Source organism: Bufo gargarizans, chromosome 5 (genome assembly GCF_014858855.1).
Source record: "Bufo gargarizans isolate SCDJY-AF-19 chromosome 5, ASM1485885v1, whole genome shotgun sequence".
In the NCBI taxonomy this organism is placed as follows: Eukaryota; Metazoa; Chordata; class Amphibia; order Anura; family Bufonidae; genus Bufo; species Bufo gargarizans.
In genome coordinates, this window is record NC_058084.1 from 359316587 (window position 1) to 359335246 (window position 18660).

The following is an 18660-nucleotide window of genomic DNA, read 5'->3' on the forward strand; positions in this document are numbered from 1 at the left end:
AGAACAGTATCCCAAAAAACAGTTTTTTTCTTAATCGTACCATACAAGCCACACATTTTTCATAAATATAGCATAAGTCATCATTTTAAACTTTTAAGGCATATTTCATCCCATTAACTAGCATACACTGATGAATAAATGTACACTTTTGTGCAGGAATTATTATGTGGTAGAATTTAACAAAATCACTGTTACTGAGTCCAGGTTATGTAGAGGTCTGACATATTGCAGGACCTCAATAATTACCATCTTCCCTTTCTGACACACAAAAATAAAATGGGAATAGGTATTTATCAGGGGACTCATATTGTGTGGGAGGAACTAAATGGGGCATCATACTCTGCAGGAAGGGACTCAAGGGAGCATAATACTGTGTAGAGAACATCATACTGTGTGTAGGCACTTAAGGGACATCATATTCAGAAGGGGGATATTAAAGGGGTATCATATTGTGAAGGAGACTCTTAGAGGTAATTATACTGTGTGAAGAGACACCATAGGAACATCCTGCTGTGAGAGGGTACTTAGAAACCAAGAAGCTATCGTACTGTATGGGGACACTACAGAGGAATTATCAGGGACACTATTTCTTTGGAGTATGCATCTCTACTGTGTAGGGATCAGAAATGGGGCAACTTTACTGTATATTGGTAACATTAATAGGGGCTCAGTAGCGTAGGTAAGGACTTATGGGCAATCTTTAACGTGAGGGGGCATTAAGAGGGCATTATTACTGTGTGGGGCTAACTATAGGGACATCATTACTGTTTGTGGAGCACATATGGGACTGGGTAAGTTTGGGATTTTATTGGGCATGCTTAGAGGCATGCAGTAAGAAATGGATAAGCATGATTGACAAGCACTGCATTCAGAAATTTGCAAGCTGAGCGGTTTCTTGCTGATGTATTGCCTTATTTATTGAAGTCTAATATGGCTTGTCTACCCCACAGTGGTTCCAAACCCTTTAAATATAAGTGCTTATTAATAATTTTATATCTGAATTGCAATGTCAAAATGATCTTAATGATAACGCTTCTCCTCAATGCCTGCATTTATTCTCAAGAAATCCAGTTACCGTACTTTTTGATTTGTCATGATCTAGTTTTTATTTTAATGCAAGAATAATAGTGAAATCTGTCATTACATTTTATTACATTTTAAAGAGAGTCATAGAAGTTCAGCTCAAAAAGGTTGAAGTTGCATGTGGTGATATTTAATTGCTTGTTACTTTTGTTCTACAGAAAAATATAGAAGCAGAGGGAAAGCAGGGTCACATTTTGAGGCAGCAAGGAGACGGAGTCGGGCTGTCCTTTATCACATCTCGGGTCACCTACAAAGGAGAGAAAAGAACAAATTAAAGCTTAATAAAGTAAGAACTCAATATTTATAATATACTAGCGGAATGACCCGACTTCACACCGGTATATGTTGACTATTTTATTTAATGCTTGTGTATGTAGTTAAAAGATATCCACAGTATCCCCCATAACAGTGACCTCCAAAGTGTCTAACCCTCTTAATAGTGACTTCCACAGTGCCCCACCCCCATAACAGTGACCTCCACAGTTCTCCACCCCCATAACAGTGATCTCCATAGTGTCCTACCCCCTTAAAATGTGACCTCCATAGCACCCTGACCATTAACAATGACCTCCACAGCACCCAGCACCCTTAACTGTGACATCTACAGCTCCTCACCCCTTTTAACATTGACCTTCACAGTGGCCTGCAACCTTAACAGTAAACTCCACAGGTCCCTGCCCTCTTAAAATGTGTCCTCCACAGCACCCATCCTTCTTAACAGTGACCTCCACAGCACCCTGCTCTCTTAAAGGGGTTATCCCATCATAGACAATGGGGGACTATCGCTAGGATATGTCCCCATTGTCTGATAGGTGCGGGTCCCACCGCTGGGACCCGCACCTACAAGCAGAACGGAGAAACTTGAGGAGGGCGCACTGCGCATGCGCAGCCGCCCTCCATTCATTTCTATGGAGGGACAGACAGACGTCCAGACAGATGTCCAGACAGACGTCCAGACAGGCAAAGTCTTATATGTATATATATATATATATATATATATATATATATACAGGGAGTGCAGAATTATTAGGCAAGTTGTATTTTTGAGGATTCATTTTATTATTGAACAACAACCATGTTCTCAATGAACCCAAAAAACTCATTAATATCAAAGCTGAATATTTTTGGAAGTAGTTTTTAGTTTGTTTTTAGTTTTAGCTATTTTAGGGGGATATCTGTGTGTGCAGGTGACTATTACTATGCATAATTATTAGGCAACTTAACAAAAAACAAATATATACCCATTTCAATTATTTATTTTTACCAGTGAAACCAATATAACATCTCAACATTCACAAATATACATTTCTGACATTCAAAAACAAAACAAAAACAAATCAGTGACCAATATAGCCACCTTTCTTTGCAAGGACACTCAAAAGCCTGCCATCCATGGATTCTGTCAGTGTTTTGATCTGTTCACCATCAACATTGCGTGCAGCAGCAACCACAGCCTCCCAGACACTGTTCAGAGAAGTGTACTGTTTTCCCTCCTTGTAAATCTCACATTTGATGATGGACTACAGATTCTCAATGGGGTTCAGATCAGGTGAACAAGGAGGCCATGTCATTAGATTTTCTTCTTTTATACCCTTTCTTGCCAGCCACGCTGTGGAGTACTTGGACGCGTGTGATGGAGCATTGTCCTGCATGAAAATCATGTTTTTCTTGAAGGATGCAGACTTCTTCCTGTACCACTGCTTGAAGAAGGTGTCTTCCAGAAACTGGCAGTAGGACTGGGAGTTGAGCTTGACGACTCCATCCTCAACCCGAAAAGGCCCCACAAGCTCATCTTTGATGATACCAGCCCAAACCAGTACTCCACCTCCACCTTGCTGGCGTCTGAGTCGGACTGGAGCTCTCTGCCCTTTACCAATCCAGCCACGGGCCCATCCATCTGGCCCATCAAGACTCACTCTCATTTCATCAGTCCATAAAACCTTAGAAAAATCAGTCTTGAGATATTTCTTGGCCCAGTCTTGACGTTTCAGCTTGTGTGTCTTGTTCAGTGGTGGTCGTCTTTCAGCCTTTCTTACCTTGGCCATGTCTCTGAGTATTGCACACCTTGTGCTTTTGGGCACTCCAGTGATGTTGCAGCTCTGAAATATGGCCAAACTGGTGGCAAGTGGCATCTTGGCAGCTGCACGCTTGACTTTTCTCAGTTCATGGGCAGTTATTTTGCGCCTTGGTTTTTCCACACGCTTCTTGCGACCCTGTTGACAATTTTGAATGAAACGCTTGATTGTTCGATGATCACGCTTCAGAAGCTTTGCAATTTTAAGAGTGCTGCATCCCTCTGCAAGATATCTCACTATTTTTGACTTTTCTGAGCCTGTCAAGTCCTTCTTTTGACCCATTTTGCCAAAGGAAAGGAAGTTGCCTAATAATTATGCACACCTGATATAGGGTGTTGATGTCATTAGACCACACCCCTTCTCATTACAGAGATGCACATCACCTAATATGCTTAATTGGTAGTAGGCTTTCGAGCCTATACAGCTTGGAGTAAGACAACATGCATAAAGAGGATGATGTGGTCAAAATACTCATTTGCCTAATAATTCTGCACTCCCTGTACATACAGTATATATATTTCTCCAAAAAAGAGGCAGCACTTCAGTATATTGAAGGTGAAACACCCGCTTTATTGTCCCTCTGCAACGTTTCAACTGCTCATTGCAGTCTTTATCAAGCATACAAAATAATGCCAAAACATCCAAATTTATACCCACAATACCTTGTGAGCCAATTAGTGATAATTATACAATCAAGTAGTAAAACATATAATATAAAGTACATAATCAAACCAGTGATCAAGAGGCCCTCTATGCAACTTATAACGCCATGATTGCAAAAAGTTAAAAATTGCATATTTCATTGTGTATTCAAATAAAGTGCTACAGTGCATAAATTGATCAAAGTGATCACCTGTGTGTGAAATCAATCATTAGTGAATGGCCGCATAGACTATATAAAAATGACTTACACAGCAATGTAATCGGATGGTGCCAACCCCAGCGTCCCATGTCTACCAATGCGCATGTCTGTTAACCAGGACACCAGTACACACTAAGTCACGCGACCTGTCACCTGACCACACGTGATCAGTGACGTGCCAGAAACGGCACCCACGTCATCAAGTCACAGAATCACATAACCACATCACGTGAGCTGTAACCTGTACCCAAACGGCATCCCAGATCTAGCGAACCACAGCCACCTAAAGGTGAAAGGGCACCGCCAGGGACAGACATGGAGGGGGATTTGAAAATCACCTATGGGGCATGAGAATATTGTCTTGTATAAAGATACCAAATAATGAATCTACTAAAGAAAGGATATCAAGCAGTATATGTAGGAAGAAATAAAGTGACGCGTTCCCAAAAGAGAAGCTATTAGGGAACACTCACTACTGTGACTATATTAAACAGGGGGAGGGGGGGTTGTATCACTGCAATGATCATCGCCGCACACCAATTATGGCACCAAGGTGTAAAGTACGGTCAGCACCAAACACCATCAGGACCAAAGTCAACTACATTGCCCCTCATCTTTAGACCATAAGTAAAAACGTTCCAACCACGACTTATCCACAGATAACTAAAAGAGAACATGATAAATATACATAAATTGTTTGACACCATAGGTGATCACAACATCAGAGCACAGAATAAGAGACACAATCCCACAGGGTAAAGGATCCCATTAGCATCAGATTATATTCCATTTGAACTCAACATTCAGACCCTGGGGTTTGAGGGTCTGGAGACGATGTATCCATCGCAATTCCCTCTGTTTGAGGGTCAGTGTACGGTCACCACCCCGTCTGGCCCTAGGGACTCGATCAATAATCATACATTTTAACTCTCTTTCAGTGTGGCCACATTCAACAAAATGTTTGGGGACTGGCAAATCCGTTCTTTTCCGCCTGATTGTAAAATGGTGATTATTCAATCGTGTTTTCATGTCACATGTAATCTCCCCCACATAGAGGAGGCCACATGGACATTGGAGTACATATATAACAAAAGTACTGTCACATGTCAGGAAATGGCATATTTCATATTGTATTCCTGTCACTGGGTGTGTGACAAAGTTCCCCTTCAAAATATAGGGACAATTCACACATGTCAGACAAGGGAAACAACCCGTTTTCCTAGGACCTAAAAAAGTCTGCACCTTTCTTTTAATGGGGACGTCAGCCCTCACCAACTTATCACGCAGGTTAGTGGGACTCCTGTATGACAAAAGCGGGGGAGAAGAGAAGGCCTCAATCGATGGGAAATTGTTCTTTAAAATGGGCCAGTGTTTCTTTAAAATAATGGCTACATCTTTGCTCTGTTCAGAGTATGTTGAAACAAATGGAATCTGCCTAGGTTTAAGTTTCCTCTCTCTAATCTCCATTCCCTGGGAGTTTTGAACTTATTAATCATTTGTTCATATCGTATAGGTAGGCGTTCAGGGTCCTGTACAATCCTCTTCACGCGTAATAATTGGCTACAGGGTAATGATTCAATAGTGGGCCTGGGGTGAACGCTTTCATAGCGCAACAATGTATTACAGTCATTTGGCTTGGTGAAAATGTCTGTAGACAATTTGTCACAGACAATAGACACCATCGTGTCCAAGAACTGTACCTGTTTGTCAGAATGTGTAAGTGTAAAGGCAATTTCACTGTCCAATTGATTCAGAAAAGCCTTGAAATTGCACTAAAGACTCCAAATCTCCTTGCCAAATGAGGAAGACGTTGTCTATGTATTGTCACCACCCCAGCACTCTGCTGAAGTGGTGGGACACATAGACAAGATCCTCCTCAAGAGCCGTCATGAAGACATTTGCATACGTGGGCGCCACATTCGACCCCATGGTGGAAACCACCTCTTTCTGATCACTCGTCTATTACAGGGAAGTCTGAACTCACTCTTGAACAATTTGATCTGGTGTCCAGGAGTGATTTCATACGACAAATCAGTTCCCACACCTTGGATACATTCACTAGAGCTGTAGCTCTTCATATTGACAGGCTTAAATCCAGGGACTTTGACACACCATTACAACACCCCAATATGACTGTTGCTGATATTGGGGCTTTGGAGGAGTTGTGCCATGACAACAGCCTCACCATTAAGCCGGCCAATAAGGGCGGGGCGGTTGTTGTCATAGACACATCATGGTATATGGGTGAAATAATGAGACAGCTAAGTGACAAAAATGTATATAGAGAATTGTCTGGTGATCCTAAATTTAAGTACATTAAAAAAATAAAAAGTGTGCTGGACATGGCACGCGATCAGGGCATTATTGATGAAGGATTATACGCCTTTTATTGATAGAATGTCCACGTACGCCAGTCATTTATGTGTTACCAAAAATACATAAGTCCTTGATAAACCCTCCCGGTCGACCCATTGTGTCGGGTATTGATTCTGTTTGTTCACATATATCCATTTTTCTTGACCACATACTCTGTACGTATGCTATTAACACCAAATCGTATATCAGATACGCAGAGGATTTTCTGCAAAAGATCTCCACTGTTAAACTGCCTGAAAAATGTCTGGTGGCATACATCAATTGATCATTCACGGGGGGGAAAAAGCAGTCATGAGATGTTTGGATTATAGTGATTTCTCAACAGAATGTTGTGATTTTATTATTGAATTGTTGAATTTGGTCCTGAGACATAATTACTTTATGTTTAGGGATCAATTTTTCTTGCAGTTACGTGGGACCACCATGGGGTCGAATGTGGCGCCCACATACGCGAATGTCTTCATGGCGGCTCTTGAGGAGGATCTTGTCTATGTGTCCCACCACTTCAGCAGATTGCTGGGGTGGTGGCGATACATAGACGACGTCTTCCTCAATTGGCAAGGAGATTTGGAGTCTTTAGAGCAATTTCACGGTTTTCTGAATCAATGGGACAGTGAAATTGCCTTTACACTTACACAAAACTCCCAGGGAATGGGATTAGACAGATTAAGCGTCCCACTAACCTGTGTGATAAGTTGGTGAGGGCTGACGTCCCCATTAAAAGAAAGGTGCAGACTTTTTTAAGTTCTAGGAAAACTAGTTGTTTCCCTTGTCTGACATGTGTGAATTGTCCCTATATTTTGAAGGGGAACTTTTTCACAAACTCAGTGACAGGAATACAATATGAAATATGCCATTTCCTGACATGTGACAGTACATTTGTTATATATGTACTCCAATGTCCATGTGGCCTCCTCTATGTGGGGGAGATTACATGTGACATGAAAACACGATTGAATAATCACCATTTTACAATCAGGCGGAAAAGAACGGATTTGCCAGTCCCCAAACATTTTGTTGAATGTGGCCACACTGAAAGAGAGTTAAAATGTATGATTATTGATCAAGTCCCTAGAGCCAGACGGGGTGGTGACCGTACACTGACCCTCAAACAGAGGGAATTGCGATGGATACATCGTCCCCAGACCCTCAAACCCCAGGGTCTGAATGTTGAGTTCAAATGGAATATAATCTGATGCTAATGGGATCCTTTACCCTGTGGGATTGTGTCTCTTATTCTGTGCTCTGATGTTGTGATCACCTATGGTGTCAAGCAATTTATGTATATTTATCATGTTCTCTTTAATTTCAGATTTTATCAGATCTGATTGATCTTTTCAAGCTCATCACAGCAGTGGAAAATGATGGCGGTCATATATAGTGTCTAATAGGTTTATACTTGGGAGCATGATTGGAATTGTTTTTAATAAATCTATGATTAAGATAATCGTACTGTGGATATGTTGTGGTTGGAAGGTTTTTACTTATGGTCTAAAGATGATGGGCAATGGGGTGGACCTTGGTCCTGATGGTGTTTGGTGCTGACCGTACTTTACACCTTGGTGCCATAATTGGTGTGCGGCGATGATCATTGCAGTGATACAACAGCATAAACCCCCCCTCCCCCTGTTTAATATAGTCACAGTAGTGAGTGTTCCCTAATAGCTTCTCTTTTGGGAACGCATCACTTTATTTCTTCCTACATATACTGCTTGATATCCTTTGTTTAGTGGATTCACTATTTAGTATCTCTATACCAGACAATCTTCTCATGCCCCATAGGTGATTTTCAAATCCCACTCCATGTCTGTCCCCGGCTGTGACCTTTCACCTTCAGGTGGCTGTGTACTGGTTACCAGACATGTCCTGTGTCCTGGTTACCAGACATGCGCATTGGCAGACATGGGAGGCTGGGGTTGGCGCCATCCGATTACATTGCTGTGTAAGTAGTTTTTATATAGTCTATGCGGCCGATTGGCTATTCACTAATGATAGATTTCACACACACACTTTGATCAATTTATGCACTGTAGCACTTTATTTGAATACACAATGAAATATGCGATTTTTAACTTTTTGCAATCATGGCCTGATAAGTTGCATAGAGGGCCTCTTGATCACTGGTTTGATTATGTACTTTATATTATATGTTTTTCTACTTGATTGTATAATTATCACTAATTGGCTCACAAGGTATTGTGGGTATAAATGTGGATGTTTTGGCATTATTTTGTATGCTTGATAAAGACTGCACTGAGCAGTTGAAACATTGCAGAGGGACAATAAAGCGGGATTTTCACCTTCAATATACTGGAGTGCTGCCTCTGTTTTGGAGAACTATAACCACTGATGATTGCCTTGTCCGCGGTCTGAGGAAATTGCACCTAGATTCACAGCATAGTGCTGCTGTTTTTCTTTGTTGGATATATATATAGAGAGAGAGAGAGAGAGAAATGGAAAATAGAGCACTCCAAAATAGCAAAGAAAACGTGTGGTTTATTAACCCAAAGTCAAGCGACGTTTCAACAGCTTGTTGCTGTCTTTATCAAGCCTAGTGCACATGTGTTACAGGCATGCTTTATACAGGCACATTAATCAAACATGAATTAACATCAATTAAAACAATTACAATCAAAATTCATAAATGTAGTGATACAAACGGTTACATAAATTCATATAAAAGACCGCCACAATTTGGCAAGTACAGTGCATATAAATAATAAACTATTAGTACATCGTCCTTTCAGTCATGTGAAAAAAAATCTTAATGAGTGCAGGTGAATACCCTAATCACATGAAATTAAAACTCACTGTCAGCTGGGTAACTGTATGCAACATCCATCGCGAGCTCCGCGGCGTTCCCATTCAGTAACCGCACATGCGCTGGAGGAACAAATCTTGCGATTCCTCTGGCGTCTGGGGACTGACTGGCAACAACAACCAAGATGGCTGAGACAGCCCAGCAGCTAGTGTGCGCATGTCCAGACCGTAGCAGGAGCCGCCCATCAGTCACTACGTAATCGTAGTCATGTAAATAGATAACAGCAGATACAAGGAACAGGATTCTGCTAATATGATTTTTAAGGAGTCTTATAATGATATCAGAGTCTAGAACACTGCAAACCTGCGATCCACATGACATATACATTAATGTCACTAGATTCAGCGTCTTGTCAACCCATTATGATGGCTATAAGGAGACAATACAGAAAGTAGAGAAAGGGTGTCACGCAACAGTGACAGGCCACGTGTTAATATGCCTGTATAAAGCATGCCTGTAACACATGTGCACTAGGCTTGATAAAGACAGCAACAAGCTGTTGAAACGTCACTTGACTTTGGGTTAATAAACCACACGTTTTCTTTGCTATTTTGGAGTGCTGCTGGCCGTTTTTCCATTTCTAGTTCATTGGACCTAGGTGCTGGTCCACACTGGCCGGACGTGCACCCCTCGTCTATATAGTGTGCTGCATCCTCATTTTTACAATGCTATATATATACAGGGAGTGCAGAATTATTAGGCAAGTTGTATTTTTGAGGATTAATTTTATTATTGAACAACAACCATGTTCTCAATGAACCCAAAAAACTCATTAATATCAAAGCTGAATATTTTTGGAAGTAGTTTTTAGTTTGTTTTTAGTTTTAGCTATTTTAGGGGGATATCTGTGTGTGCAGGTGACTATTACTGTACATAATTATTAGGCAACTTAACAAAAAACAAATATATACCCATTTCAATTATTTATTTTTACCAGTGAAACCAATATAACATCTCAACATTCACAAATATACATTTCTGACATTCAAAAACAAAACAAAAACAAATCAGTGACCAATATAGCCACCTTTCTTTGCAAGGACACTCAAAAGCCTGCCATCCATGGATTCTGTCAGTGTTTTGATCTGTTCACCATCAACATTGTGTGCAGCAGCAACCATAGCCTCCCAGACACTGTTCAGAGAGGTGTACTGTTTTCCCTCCTTGTAAATCTCACATTTGATGATGGACCACAGGTTCTCAATGGGGTTCAGATCAGGTGAACAAGGAGGCCATGTCATTAGATTTTCTTCTTTTATACCCTTTCTTGCCAGCCACGTTGTGGAGTACTTGGACGCGTGTGATGGAGCATTGTCCTGCATGAAAATCATGTTTTTCTTACCTTGCAGACTTCTTCCTGTACCACTCCTTGAAGAAGGTGTCTTCCAGAAACTGGCAGTAGGACTGGGAGTTGAGCTTGACTCCATCCTCAACCCAAAGGCCCCACAAGCTCATCTTTGATGATACCAGCCCAAACCAGTACTCCACCTCCACCTTGCTGGCGTCTGAGTCGGACTGGAGCTCTCTGCCCTTTACCAATCCAGCCATCTGGCCCATCAAGACTCACTCTCATTTCATCAGTCCATAAAACCTTAGAAAAATCAGTCTTGAGATATTTCTTGGCCCAGTCTTGACGTTTCAGCTTGTGTGTCTTGTTCAGTGGTGGTCGTCTTTCAGCCTTTCTTACCTTGGCCATGTCTCTGAGTATTGCACACCTTGTGCTTTTGGGCACTCCAGTGATGTTGCAGCTCTGAAATAAGGCCAAACTGGCGGCAAGTGGCATCTTGGCAGCTGCACGCTTGACTTTTCTCAGTTCATGGGCAGTTATTTTGCGCCTTGGTTTTTCCACACGCTTTTTGCGACCCTGTTGACTATTTTGAATGAAACGCTTGATTGTTCGATGATCACGCTTCAGAAGCTTTGCAATTTTAAGAGTGCTGCATCCCTCTGCAAGATATCTCACTATTTTTGACTTTTCTGAGCCTGTCAAGTCCTTCTTTTGACCCATTTTGCCAAAAGAAAGGAAGTTGCCTAATAATTATGCACACCTGATATAGGGTGTTGATGTCATTAGACCACACCCCTTCTCATTACAGAGATGCACATCATCTAATATGCTTAATTGGTAGTAGGCTTTCGAGCCTATACAGCTTGGAGTAAGACAACATGCATAAAGAGGATGATGTGGTCAAAATACTCATTTGCCTAATAATTCTGCACGTAGTGTATATATATATATATATATATATATATATATATATATATATATAGACGAAAACGGATAGCGCATCCAGTAGAAGAGAGTGGAAAATGTATTCAACCACAGTGGCACAGTGAGGCGACGTTTCGGCTCAAAACACAGAGCCTTTCTCAAGCATCAAACATAAGTGTAACATATGATATAAATAGATATACATAATTAGGGCATAGAGTAATCAATCAATACAATCAATGTGATAAAAACATGTATACAGGCAAATATAACATGATTATAAATTAGGTGATACAAATGATAATACATAATTGGATATAAAGTATAATCGAAAATTACATAACATAATTCCTATATAGATGTGAGTTGCGCCAATATTCATCAGCTGTTGTGTATTAACATAATTACATTAATTTAAAAATAGGAGGAGCAAGCGATGGGAAAGGTGACATACCACATGTAGACAGCGTATTCCCTCATGTCCGCAATGGCCAAAATTAGCATCTACCTCTAGGGAGTGCGCAGGCGTCAGGATGCGTCTCAGCAGGATGACGTCGCGCTACGTCCAAAACAGGCTCATCGCCCAAGTCGAACGTAGTGGGACCAGAGGAATCTGTCAGCTCTCCAACGCGCATGCCCACATGTGCACATGTTGGATACTGGCAGAGTGACCCATAGTTGTAAAATTTGTATTATACATGGCTCGTAGGAGGCAGAAGAAGGAGCCGAACACCCCTGTCAAGGGGGTACAGTATCCTTACATTGGGCGTGCAATATGAGCCCAATCGGCATTGCCATGCATACAAGTGCCGCCCCCAACTACACCTCCTATCTATGCCACAAAAAAGGGGTTCTCCTGACAACTGTAGGGTCTACTTCTATATGTTTTTATTTGTTCGTATAAAATCTGTCGAGACACAACCTAAACCAGATCACAATATACTCAAAAATATTCAAGTGTTATAAAGCGGACATTAGGGCACGGTGTCTTCCAATATGGTAGATCAGCGTCACATACACTTTGCTCTTCTTCGTGTAAAGAAGAAGCAAATAGAAGGTTAGAATCATGAGTTAGATCTTGTATAAACACTTATGTCTAACTAACATCACCTACTCCAAGGGACAGAACAGATGACACAGGGAGACACCATAGGGCAAACTACATCTTATATATACACCTAAATTGTAATCTACATTGAAACCATTAGGTCTCAGAGTATTGAGTGTGTATATCCAAAAAAAGCTCCTTCTTTTTGAGTAACAGATTTCTATTGCCTCCACGCCTAGGCTGCGGAATATGATCAATTATCCAACACTGTAGTTGATTTTCAGAATGATTATTCTCTACAAAGTGCTTTGGAATGGGTAGATCCTTATGTTTTTCTCTTATTGTAGAACGGTGATTGTTTAAACGAGTTTTGAGGTCAGTAGATGTCTTACATACATATAGTAATCGGCAAGGGCAACTCAAAACATAAATAAAATTAGAATTGCAATTGAGGTAAAAAGAAATCGGGTACCCCACATTAGTAGTTGGATGTATGAACATCTTGCCCTTGCAGATATGTTTACAATTGATACAGCTGAGACATGGGAAACATCCCTTGCTCCGCTGTGTCAATGTTCTCTGTATCAGTCCAGGACCTGGACCGATATCCGCTCGTACCAATTGATCCCGTAAGTTCCTAGATTTCCGATAGGAGAATAATGGAGGAGATTTAAATTCTGGGATATCGCTCAGGCAGCCACCTAAAATACTCCAATGCTTGCTAATGACCCGGTTGATTATCCAGCTATGTTCAGTATACTTTGTAATAAAGGGGATCCTACTCTGAGGACCCTTTTTTTCTTTCCTTATTAGTAAATCACATCTGTCTGTATTTTGTAATCTTGTCAATTTGAGATTGAAGTAACTTGGGGGGTAACCCCTTTGTTTAAACTTCTCAACCATAGTCTCCAATGATTTCTCCAAATCCCCAGGGTCAGAGATGATTCTTTTGGCTCTGAGGAATTGGGAAAAAGGGAGGTGTTTAACCATATTCCGTGGATGGCTACTCTCAAAATGTAAAAGGCTAATTTTATCAGTAGATTTAGTAAATAAACTAGTGTACAGCTGACCATCCTGATATTTGACAGTCGTGTCTAAAAATTGTATCTCTGTGTCTGAATAGACCAGAGTAAACTGTAACTCCTTATTAATACTGTTGAGATAACTGGAAATCCAATAGTTCAGAACAGTCACCAGTCCAAATGAGGAAGATGTCGTCGATGTATCTCCACCACCACAGCTGCTGAAATAAGTGATATTGAACGGGCACTACAGACATCTTTGTCCCTTGAGGAATTTACCCTATACTCGAACAGTGTATCACATCATGTTTCTAAATTAAAAGCTGAGCTTAAGGAGGGCAAACACACAAAATGGACTCGCGATTTGGAGGATTATAAAAGAGGTTCCATCTATGAGTGACAGTTTGAAAATAATTTGTCCAATCCAAAAGACAGAAAGAGAAAGAAAAACACACAGACATCAGGAACAGAACAGCCTGCTTCTTTTTTAGGAAACAGAACCAGCAACCAGCACCAAAGAGAGGCCGTACCAGACGTGGTGGCCGCAGACATCGACAAACCCCCAAAATTGCACAACAACAAGATACAGACACAAGTTGGCAAAGTACAGATGCCAAAAAGGAAATAATTGTCTTCCAAAGTCCTCACTCCAATGCAAGTAAGTGTCCTGAGTAGAGGATTAACGTTTTGCCCACCAACTACACTAAATTAGTTTGATTTGGACATTGACAACTGCTTTTTTTTCCGTAAAATTAAGCTTAAAGCTCGGTTCCATAACAAGACACGGAGCAACACCGCCCAGCTGAGCGAACTCACATTGGGCAGTCTTCATCTGAAAAGTAACTTTTCTCCTATGATCAGTGAATCTGCCATTGATGCCTATATAACTGCGGTAAGATCTGATTTGTCGAGTTATAAATTGTCCTGTGATGCCAGCCCACTCAAGAGCCCCAATCTCTCACAGATGAGATTGAGGCAATTGAGCAATTGAGAAATGACCCCCTCCTTACTGTGAAACCCGCAGATAAGGGTGGTGGGATTGTGGTCCTTGATACCTCAAAGTATATTGGGGAGATCAGACGACAACTCGATGACACTAAGGTCTATTTAGCACTCCAGACCGATCCTAAATTCAAAATTGCTAGAATGATTGATAGATTTTTAACCAATGCAGTCCTAGCTGGCATCATTGACAATGATCTTGCTGAGTTTTGTACCGTTAATCATCCGGTTACACCGGTGTTGTATGTGCTTCCAAAAGTACATAAATCATTGGTCGACCCTCCAGATCGTCCAATTGTATCGGGGTCTGAATCTATTTTCAGTAATATTTCAATTTTTTGGGATGCATTGTTACAGATTTATGCATAGGAGGCAGAATCATTTATTCAGGACACTACCGATTTTTTATTTAAGTTAGGAGAAGTTGATTTTAGTGACACACAAACAATTATCCTGGCATCCTTTGATGTGATGTCTTTGTATACGTTTATCAATCATGACCTTGGTGTCAATTCGGTTAGACGTATGCTGGAGTTATCATCTCTGACTGCACAGACCTATGACTTTGTTGTTGATCTCCTAAATATCATTTTCAGACAGAATTATTTTCTGTTTCAGGAGACATTTTATAAACAGATTAGGGGTGTGGCGACATTTTCATGAGATGCTTTGAGAAAGATGTCGTTCATGTATCCCACCACCACAGCAAAATTCTGAGGTGGTGGAGATACATCGACGACATCTTTCTCATTTGGCTGACTGTTCTGAACTATTGGATTTCCAGTGTTATCTCAACAGTATTAATAAGGAGTTACAGTTTACTCTGGTCTATTCAGCCACATCACAAACCTGCTTGGCAGTAAATAAATCTAAGGGAAGAATAATTGAATATATACTGGAACACCTTCCCAATTAAAATATACCTTTTAATGATATTCTATTAAAATCTGGCCTACAGCCGGACTACACATACAAGGAAAGTCAACAAACAATGTCCTATAATGGCAAAAAAGGAATGGCTACAGTTACACCTATATCAAGGTAAAGATACACGACTGGTAAGCAATCCTGGGGATTTTGATTACCCCTGCACAAGGTACTCTGAGTGTAAGGCACAGTTGAGGACCAGAAAAAATCGTTAAGGAAACCAATATATTGTAGTTCACTATTAATCCTATTGCATAAGTTCACATGGTACACATTCCGTGATTGTTCACGGTTAGCTGAAATAAAATACACATTCCGTGATTGTTCACGGTTAGCTGAAATATGATACACATTCAATAATTGTTCACGGTTAGCTGAAAATACTGAGTCTGTATATCGTGAATATTCACATATTGTTGAACCACAGCCAAGGTTACTTGGTAACTTACGATTTGCTGAAATACCAGAACAGATGGAATCAGATGGTTACTCACGATTGCTGAAATACCAGGGCAGATGGAATAGGATGGTTAGCTCAGTCGTCAAGGGGTGTAGTGCTCCATAACTAGACGGAGATCTGGTGCTGGTAAAGGAAGCGTTACGATGATTATTTCGCACTAATGATGATTGAGGTGGTCTGTAGGTCATGATGGCAATAATACAGCTCACAAATGTGATATCCAATAGTAGAAACAATAATCCTATCCTATAAATGTCCCTTCATGACCCTACATAGACTCAGCCCAGGGACACCCCTTAATGGTAGAGGCTCCCTGTCCTTGTGCCTATACTGGCTCTCCCTTTATCACCCTATCCTAATTGCCAAAAGGCTAGGCATATAAGACACACTAGAAAAACAGATACAAACATACAAATCCCAACGCTACGTTTCCCCAGTCCAAATATTTTCCGACTGGTTCGTCAGGGGAAGTGGAGACCAATCCTCCATCAGCAATATCTCATGATAGAGATTTTCAGATTCGGCGTCTCTCAATCAAGACCCTCCAGGAATGGAAGCCCAGATGTAGGCAAAAAATGACCGGTGTCCCTCTATTCAGACACAGAGATACAATTTTTAGACACGACTGTCAAATATCAGGATGGTCAGCTGTACACTAGTTTATTTACTAAATCTACTGATAAAATTAGCCTTTTACATTTTGAGAGTAGCTATCAACGGAATATGGTTAAACACCTCCCTTTTTCCCAATTCCTCAGAGCATAAAGAATCATCTCTGACCCTGGGGATTTGGAGAAATCATTGGAGACTATGGTTAAACAAAGGGGTTACCCCCAAGTTACTTCAATCTCAAATTGACAAGATTAAAAATACAGACAGATGTGATTTACTAATAAGGAAAGAAAAAAAGGGTCCTCAGAGTAGGATCCCCTTTATTACAAAGTATACTGAACATAGCCGGATAATCAACCGAGTCATTAGCAAGCATTGGAGTATTTTAGGTGGCTGCCTGAGCGATATCCCAGAATTTAAATCTCCTCCTTTATTCTCCTGTCGGAGATCTAGGAACTTATGGGATCAATTGGTACGAGCGGATATCGGTCCAGGTCCTGGACTGATACAGAGTACATTGACACAGCAGAGTAAGGGATGTTTCCCATGTCTCAGCTGTGTCAATTGTAAACATATCTGCAAGGGCAAGATGTTCATACATCCAACTACTAATGTGGGGTACCCAATTTTTTTTTACCTCACTTGCAATTCTAATTTTGTTATTTATGTTTTGAGTTGCCCTTGCCGATTACTATATGTAGGTGAGACATCTACTGACCTCAAAACTCGTTTAAACAATCACTGTTCTACAATAAGAAAAAAAACGTAAGGATCTACCCATTCCGAAGCACTTTGTAGAGAATAATTGATCACATTCCGCAGCCTAGGCGTGGAGGCAATAGAAATCTGTTACTCAAAAAGAAGGAGCTTTTTTGAATATACACACTCAATACTCTGAGACCTAATGTTCTTAATATAGATTACAATTTAGGTATATTCATAAAGAGGTGGTTTGCCCTATGGTGTCTCCCTGTGTCGTCTGTTCTGTCCCTTGTCCTGGAGTAGGTAATGTTAGTTAGCTATAAGTGTTTATACAAGATCTAACTCATGATTCTAACCTTCTATTTTTTCATCTGTCCTGTTTACAGATGATTCGATACCACACAAGAAGAAGAGCAAAGTGTTTGTTACGCTGATCTACCATATTGGAAGACACCGTGCCCTAATGTCCGCTTTATAACACTTGAATATTTTTGAGTATATTGTGATCTGGTTTAGGTTGTGTCTCAACAGATTTTATACGAACAAATAAAAACATATAGATGTAGACCCTGCAGTTGTCAGGAGAACCCCTTTTTTGTGGCATAGATAGGAGGTGTAGTTGGGGCGGCACTTGTATGCACGATCGACATGGCAATGCCGATTGGGCTCATATTGCACGCCCAATGTAAGGATACTGTACCCCCTTGAAAGGGGTGTTAGGTTCCTTCTTCTGCCTCCTACGAGCCATTTATAATACAAATTTTACAACTATGGGTCACTCTGCCAGTATCCAACATGGCGCTTCCACACATGTGGGCATGCGCGTTGGAGAGCTGACAGATTTCTCTGGTCCCGCTGCGTTCGACTGGGGCGATGCGCCTGTTTTGGACATAGCGTGACGTCATCCTGCTGAGACGCATCCTGACGCCTGCGCACTCCTTAGAGGTAGACGCCAATTTTGGCCATTGCGGACATGAGGGAATATGCTGTCTACATGTGGTATGTCACCTTTCCCATGGCTTGTTCCTCCTATTTTTAAATTAATGTAATTATGTTTATACACAACAGCTGATGGATATTGGCGCCACTTACATCTATAAAGGAATTATGTTATGTAATTTTCGTTTATATAACTCAGGAGAAGTTGGGCAATGTGTTTTGGGGTGTCTTTTTACATATACCCATGCTGGGTGGGAGAGATATATCTCGGCAAAAGACAACTTTTCCCATTTTTTTATACAAAGTTGGCATTTGACCAAGATATTTATCTCACCCAGCATGGGTATATGTAAAATGACACCCCAAAACACATTCCCCAACTTCTCCTGAGTACAGCGATACCAGATGTGTGACACTTTTTTGCAGCCTAGGTGGGCAAAGGGGCCCATATTCCAAAGAGCACCTTTCGGATTTCACCGTTAATTTTTTACAGATTTTGATTTCAAACTACCCCACAAG

The 18660-nt window shown here is 40.9% G+C and overlaps 1 protein-coding gene across 1 annotated transcript in view; it reads left to right on the forward strand.

Moving 5' to 3' along the window:
• The window catches only part of KCNH8 (potassium voltage-gated channel subfamily H member 8), a 638835-nt gene that overhangs the window by 346735 nt on the left and 273440 nt on the right, over nucleotides 1-18660 (forward strand). Inside the window, exon 4 of the mRNA XM_044294135.1 lies at nucleotides 1242-1369. Coding sequence (XP_044150070.1) covers nucleotides 1242-1369 — 128 coding nt within the window. The remainder of the gene's footprint in view (nucleotides 1-1241; nucleotides 1370-18660) is intronic.